This window comes from Colobus angolensis, unplaced genomic scaffold (assembly GCF_000951035.1).
Source record: "Colobus angolensis palliatus isolate OR3802 unplaced genomic scaffold, Cang.pa_1.0 Scaffold283, whole genome shotgun sequence".
Lineage (NCBI taxonomy): Eukaryota > Metazoa > Chordata > Mammalia > Primates > Cercopithecidae > Colobus > Colobus angolensis.
The window spans coordinates 665,733-673,648 of NW_012116077.1; the positions used below are offsets into that span (position 1 = coordinate 665,733).

General features: G+C 38.8%; 1 protein-coding gene across 2 annotated transcripts in view; it reads left to right on the top strand.

Moving 5' to 3' along the window:
• The window catches only part of FAM122C (family with sequence similarity 122C), a 63,190-nt gene that overhangs the window by 52,702 nt on the left and 2,572 nt on the right, over window positions 1-7,916 (top strand). The window contains exons 6-10 of one of the 2 annotated variants that reach the window (XM_011948729.1): window positions 412-455; window positions 554-608; window positions 2,588-2,680; window positions 3,087-3,175; window positions 4,373-4,434. In XM_011948729.1, the coding sequence (XP_011804119.1) occupies window positions 412-455; window positions 554-608; window positions 2,588-2,680; window positions 3,087-3,175; window positions 4,373-4,434 (343 nt within the window). The remainder of the gene's footprint in view (window positions 1-411; window positions 456-553; window positions 609-2,587; window positions 2,681-3,086; window positions 3,176-4,372; window positions 4,435-7,916) is intronic. The other variant, XM_011948730.1, reaches the window with a different exon arrangement.

Here is a 7,916-nt window from a genome sequence, read left to right on the forward strand (position 1 = left end):
TGTAGTCCCAACTACTTGGGAGGCTGAGGCAGGAGAATGGCGTGAACCCGGGAGGCGGAGCTTGCAGTGAGCAGAAATCGCGCCATTGCACTCCAGCCTGGGCGACAGAGCAAGACTCCGTCTCAAAAAAATAAAAAAATAAAAAAATAGAAAAAAGAAAAATACAAAGTTTTTCATCTAATTAGTTCCTGCATATCTGATGTACTGTAATGCACAAGTAATAGATCTTTGGTGTGATAATTTGTGACGCAATAAAGGGTAGAGAACCAGATACTTGTTTAGAGATTTGTTTATTCTCTAGTTCTTCTGTAGCCCAGTGAATAAAAACAATGGTGCATCCAAATGAAATCAAATTTTATAAAACCATAGGAACTGGGTATTCAGTTTATTCTCATTTTCCTACCTTTACAGGAAGAAGCCATGAATTTAATAACTAGAGAAACAATGTATGAATGGTGAGTGCTGTAATTTGAATTACTATTCTCATAATTTGTATATTTAATTATATCTTTTCTTTCAGATAGGCAAACTGCAGTTTTGATTTCTTTTGTAGGAAAATACAAACTGAGATACAGATAAGTCAATCTTGGGAAGAAGGCTTGAAACTGGTATGGTATTATAACTTCAGTTTTGTAGAAAATTTCAAATTTTTACTGACTTGTGGTGTTGGCATATCTAGTTTTGCTGTAATTTCTAGAAATCTAAGCTCTAGTTTGAAACAAAAATTGTATCTGTTGCATAAATAATTTTTGAGTGCTCTTTTTAATTTTTTTTTTTTTTTGAGATAAGTTCTCACTATGCTATCCAGGCTGGTCTTGAACTCCTGAGCCCAATGGATCCTCCTGCCTCGGCCTCCCAAAATGCTAGGATTACAGGCTTGAGCCATTGCACCTAGCCCTTGATTGCTCTTGAGAAATACTTCATGATTTACTCATAAAAATAGCTACCATTATTTGAAAGTGGAGTTCAAAGTAAACAGTTTTGTGACACAAAACCATAGCTGCTGTGGACCAGTTTCTTCTCTGTCCTAGCAAGCCCAAAAAAAGTTCAGTCGCACTAGTTAAAGTGCTTAGATAACAAAACAATAAATGATTTTACTCCCTTCTCAATAATTTATGAACTATATATTAGAGTCTTAAACCACAGACAATAGACTTACTAGAAAAATATTGCATTTTTATGCCTGTGTATTAGTCCATTCTCACATTGCTATAACGAAATACCCGAGACTGGGTAATTTATAAAGGAAAGAGGTTTAATTGACTCACAGTTTTGCATGGCTGAGGAGGCCTCAGGAAACTTACGATTATGGCAGAAGGCACCTCTTCACAGGGTGGCAGGAGACAGAATGAGTGCCAGCAGGGGAAATTCCAGATGCTTATAAAGCCATCAGATCTCGTGAGAACTCACTCACTATCAGGAGGACAGCACTGGGGAATTCACCCCCATGATTCAGTTACCTCCCACTAGATTCCTCCCACAACACGTGGGGATTATGGGGATTACAGTTAAAGATGAGATTTGAATGGGGACACAGCCACACCATATCAGCCTGTAACACATTCTCCCACTACCATTTTAACATAAAACCTTTAATTTAAACATACTTAGAATTTAGTTTCATCTCTTGTTAACATTTTTAAATGTCTGTGTGCACATAGTGGTTACCTAGTTGTGGTAGCTGAATGATATTTAGTGTTCTTTTCTATGGACATCCCAGATAGTGACAAAACAAGTACTGAGCTGAAATTTGAATAGGAGAGATTCTGACTAATGTCAATCTTCAGATGTGGGAGTTATTCGATACGGAAATGGATTGTCAACAGAAGCAATGACATCTTATTTTCCTTTGAGCCCTGAGTACCTTACATGGGCAGTTATCCCTGATTTTGGAGTAGGTCTGGGAGAATGAGTAGATAACCTCTGGAGCCTGTCATTTTTCATGTTTTGGTGCTAATACAATGGATTGATACTGCTGGAGTCCTTTGGCCCAATTCTAATTACTTTAGGTATTGGCATGGATGAGGAAGAGAATCTGTAAGTGTGTTAGGAAGAGGAAGGGCACATGTAATACACACTTGGCTTGTTTTAGAAAGAAAAGGGCAGATTTTAAAATCCTGAATTATGAAGTACTGATTTTGTCTATGCAAAATCTAGAGACAGTTTCCATAAATGTAGTTATTCCTGCTGTCTCATTTGCATCTTAGTTCCAGTCAAAACCTTTTTGGTCCTTTCCTGGACATAGCATTATAGTTTTCAATAACAAAGCACAGGTCGAAGCAAAGAGAAGAGCTTAAATTTAGGATTTGTGTTTATAGTATTGAGTATTCACATTCTAGGACTTTTTGGCATGCTGGGAAGCCCCTCAATCACCATATAGCTCTCATCCCCAAAAGGGAAAAGGGTACCTTTGCTTATTGAAGTGAATTTTGGGTTCCCTGATTGCTTTAGGATGGTGAGAGCTCTTCACCATGGTGCAGCCAGTGACACGGTAGTAAGGACTCACTTCCCTGTGCAACAGGTATCTCAAGTATTTGATTAATAAACAATTGGTACTATAATGGTACACTGCTTTCTGCTTACACAGAATGACAATGGCTCACAGAAATCATCCTCTCTAAAGTGCATTGATTTAACACCAGTATCCTCAATGGCTTCTTCCATCAAGAAGACTGGGAAGGTAAGAAAGGAATACCTAAAAGTCTATGTCCCTTGAAATATTTAGGAAATATTTAGGAACATTAATGGTCACCAACAAAAATATTTTGGGGGATATATTTTGTCACAGTACATCTGATTCTAACTAACAGTTTTCCCTTCTTTTTCATTTCTTCAAGTATTACTTATATGTAATAAAATTCACCAACTTTAAAGTATAGGGTTAGATTAATTTTGGTAATTGTGTACAATCCTGTAGCCACAACCATAATCAAGATATCAAACAGTTCCCACACTCAAAACAATATCCTAATGATCTTTTGTACCCCAGTCTCCCTCCCCACCATCCCTGCCCCTCCCTAGGAAACCAATGATCTGCTTTCTGAGAAAAGTGGCAGTTTTAAAACCTCTGTTCCATTTGATTTTAGCAGTGTTTCTCTCCATCATTACAAACTTATGTGAGTTGCACTGGTTCTCCTTCAAGTCACATTCCCAGTCCTACGCAACAATACATCATGTAAGTTTATGTTTTATGAAAATACCAAATTGCTTATAAAACAAGAATTATAGAAACTTAAAAGAAATTATAGCTCCAAGTTTTGTGCCAACCAAAGAAGTGACTTCTTTTTAGGGAAATTAAAATGTCATTGTTTCGGCCGGGCACGGTGGCTCATGCCTGTAATCCTAGCACTTTGGGAGGCCTAGGCGGGCAGATTACCTGAGGTCAGGAGTTCAAGACCAGCCTGAGCAACATGGAGAAACCCCGTCTCTACTAAAAATACAAAATTAGCCAGGCGTGGTGGCTCATGTCTGTAATCCCAGCTACTAGGGAGGCTGAGGCAGGAGAATTGCTTGAACCCAGGAGGTAGAGGTTTGCAGTGAGCCAAGATCACGCCATTGCACTCCAACCTGGGCAACAAGAGCAAAACTCCATCTCAAAATAAAAAGTCACTGTTTCAGTTTATCATTTTGTATATTGAAAAAGTCAGGTGACTAAGAACATAAGAAGAATTTAGTAATTCCTTCACCCTGCTAATACATAATCTTTCTCTAACCAAGTTTGTTAATAAGGATCAGAGCTATCTTTAGAACTTTAAACAACTTCAACCGTGATTCTCACCTTCATTCAAGGCAAGTCCCAGCCAGGACTGTAGGTTTTTGTAGACTCTAGGATTCAAAATCCTGAATCCTTGAGAATTAGAAGATAGTTTGCTCCTAAGGCATTCCTGTTTTTACCCATATGTAAAGAAAAGCAGTAAAATGGCTGGGTGTGGTGGCTCACACCTGTAATCCCAACACTTTGGGAGGCCTAGGTAGGCGGATCACCAAAGCTCAGGAGTTCGATACCAGCCTGGCCAACATGGTGAAACCCCGTCTCTACTAAAACAATACAAAATTAGCCGAGTGTGGTGATGCATGCTTGTAATCCCAGCTACTTGGGAGGCTGAGGGAGGAGAATCACTTGAACCCAGGAGGCGGAGGCTGCAGTGAGCTGAGATTGCACCACTTCTCTCCAGCGTGGGTGATAAGAGCGAAACTCCATCTCAGGAAAAAAATAAAAATAAAAAACAAAGAAAAGCAGTAAAATGATATAATGCCATGTCCTATACAGAGTCCCGTTTTTGTGTATGTCCTTAGATCTGTTATAATGAAATAGTCATGCTGATTTTGTTAAGAAATATTTCTTATAATGATCATGATGATTTTATTTTAGAAGAAGTCAAAATCCTACCAACATTATTAGACCAAGTATCCTTGGACCATTAAAAAGAAAAGGTACTTTTATCTACCAGCAGAAATAAATATAAGTTATTTTATAAAATATCTAAAATAAAATGTTATACAAAAATTTATTTTTAAAGGCTTTATTTATTTAAAATATATTTAATAAGCTATTAGAGGCCTTTCATTTTATGCAACTAGAAATATGTATAAGGATATTTTGAAAACTCTAAAATGCTACATAAATGTGAAGTGAGAAATTTAATTCCAATTTAGTTGGCTATTATGATTTTCAATATAATTCACCAAGTTAGCTATCTTCATTACTTTCTAAAACAAGGTAGAGAATAAATGAAAGAATGGACAAATAGAGTGAGTCAATCATCAGGTATTTTGCTGAATATCAACCCTTGCCTCACTGCCACACACACACACGTTGCTATCATATGAATAAGTTGACACAAATTAGATCCACTTACAACACTAAAAATATATGTGAAGGTGTATGTTCTTTGGTGTTTAGCTTCTTTATGGGAGTTATTTTTGGTTAAATATATGGAAAGTGACCCACCTACTCAGTAATAAAAGGGCAATGGAAAGAACAGAAGTGTTTTTTAAAAACTCCTACGATCTTGGATCCCACTTCTCAATGGTACCTCACTAAATTATGCTCTTCTTCCTTTTTTTTCTTTTTTCTTTTTTTTCTTGAGACACTCTGTCACCCAGGCTGAAGTGCAGTGGCCCAGTGTTGGCTCACTGCAACCTCATCCTCCTGGGTTCAAGCAATTCACCTGCCTCAGCCTCACCAGTAGCTGGGATTACAGGTGCCTGCCACCATGCCTGGCAATTTTTTTGTGTGTGTATTTTTAGTAGAGACAGGGTTTCACCATGTTGGCCAGGCTGGTCTCGAACTCCTGACCTCAGGTGATCTGCCCACCTTGGCCTGCCAAAGTGCTGGGATTACAAGCATAAGCCTGTATATTTAGTACAATGTTTAACTACCATGGGGAGGGGAAATGGGTGAATAGGAAAGGAGATTAAACTTAAAAATGTGTATTGTGAAAAATCTATTAAGAAAGAGGAGTTGGCCGGGCGCGGTGGCTCAAGCCTGTAATCCCAGCACTTTGGGAGGCCGAGACAGGCGGATCACGAGGTCAGGAGATCGAGACCATCCTGGCTAACACCGTGAAACCCCGTCTCTACTAAAAAATACAAAAAACTAGCCGGGCGAGGTGGCGGGCGCCTGTAGTCCCAGCTACTCGGGAGGGGAGGCTGAGGCAGGAGAATGGCGTAAACCCGGGAGGCGGAGCTTGCAGTGAGCTGAGATCCGGCCACTGCACTCCAGCCTGGGCGATAGAGCGAGACTCCGTCTCAAAAAAAAAAAAAAAAGAAAGAGGAGTAAGAAGAATAAGAAGAGGAAAGAAACTGAAATATGCTTTAATGTTCTTTGTGTATTTTGAATTAACTAATGGCAGTCTTCCTAACAACACAACATAACTAACTCAGCATGTACTTTTTGTATTCTAAGATTAAGGGCTAAATTCTGGAAAACACTCTTTTCCAAAGTAAGCACATTGTTTTATGAAGATGCTTCAGTTACTAAGCTTAGGGGTCTTTTACCTGTGCTGTGAAATTTGGGCTAGTGTTGAAAAACTATTCAAATATATCAGGAGTTTAAGAGCTGTTAGAAGTCGAGGGTCAATTGAGTATTCAAAATAAAGTACGCTTAAATTGAGGAGTGTTTTACCAGATTAAAATAGTTCTCCTTTTGAGACACGTATACTTAAATATGTTATCACATGAAAAGCATCTGGAGTTTTCTTAGAATGTATGATTTAAAAATGATTTTTATAGATCAATTTTGACATAAAAGATGTAGTTTCTGCCCAGTGTCTTCGGAGATGTGACCTGTCTCACACTTGGTTTTCAGCTGCTCTGAAAGAGGACTGCCTTATTTCTTTAAGGTATCTCTGACGGAACTCCAAAGCGAATTCTGTATATACCACCTAGTCCATATTTTAAGTCATACCCCACCCTCCAAAGCATGCCCTATACAAATGTGCTGAAAATTCATTTGGCCATTTTTGGCCAGATACAATAACAGATAAACAGAAATTGAAATTTATTCATATATTTTGGAATATGCATATTCATTTGGGAAACAACAAACTATGTCCTATTTGGACCCCATTAATACAAATGAAATGTGGGAGAAAGATAGCATCAAAATAAAAGAGAGGTCCTGAGGCAGGGGGCAGGGGGAACTAAAAAGAATGAGGATTCTGTGAAGTGAGATCAAGATTAGCGTCTCCAAAGCATATGAAGTCATATTTTATGGTGAGAAGCAGCAGTTACTTCCATCAGGAATAAGCGAGAACATGGGCCTGGCGCAATGGCTTATGCCTGTAATCCCAGCACTTTGGGAGGCTGAGGCGGGAGGATGACTTGAGGTCAGGAATTCAAGACCAGCCTGGCCAACATGACAAAACCCTGTGTCTACTAAAAATACAAAAATTAGCTGAGGGTGGTGGTGCATGCCTGTAATCCCAGCTACTCAGGAAACTGAGGCAGGAGAATCGCCTGAATCCAGGAGGCAGAGGTTGCAGTGAGCCGAGATCACACCACTGCACTCCAGCCTGGACAACAGAGTAAGACTCTGTCTGAGAAAAAAAAAAGGAATAAGCGAGAGTAAATAAGACTTCGTATCGGAATACTGCAGAAATTGGGCAGCTATAAATATCGTTTGACAAGTAATGCTGGTTTTAGCAAAGAAAGACCTAATTTTCTTTCACGAGGAATTTGTTTTGATTTGTCATGTTTTCGATGTTAAACCAAAAAGGAGAGCTGAGTAGTTTTTCTATAGTGACGTAAGTGTAATCTGGCAAGGGACGGGACACTAGACTTCTTTTAAACTTTATGAGCCATGATTACACTTCTGTGGAAGGTCTATGCAATATCTTAATGGTGACCTTAGTGTTTTATCATTCAAATAGAAGTTATGGGCTTGAATGTCAGTTTTGCTCAGGTCCAGAAATGGTTATCATATGAATGTGAAACACTGTGCAGATTTTAACATTTACTTCAAGGCAAAGATTACAGAAATGCAGTTTTTTGTTTCGTTTTGTTTTGTTTTGTTTTTTTGAGATTAGATGTTCTACCTTAGTCTCTAAAGATACACTTATTTTGTTTCTTGTGTGCTATAAAAGAACTTATCTATTTAGTTCATTGTGTACATTTAGCAAAATAAAGATAGCAACAATCTAAAGTTTTAAAATAAGGAATGACATTAAACTCATTAAACAGCCTTACTACATAGCTATATCAAATCATCTTGCAGGGCCGGGCACAGTGGCTCACGTCTGTAATCCCAGCATTTTGGGAGGCCGAGGTGGGTGGATCACCTGAGGCCAGGAATTTGAGACCAGCCTGCCAACATGGTGAAACCCCATATCTACTAAAAATATAAAAATTAGCTGGGCATGGTGGTTTGCGCCTGTAATCCCAGCTGTTCTGGAGGCGGAGGCACAAGAATCGCT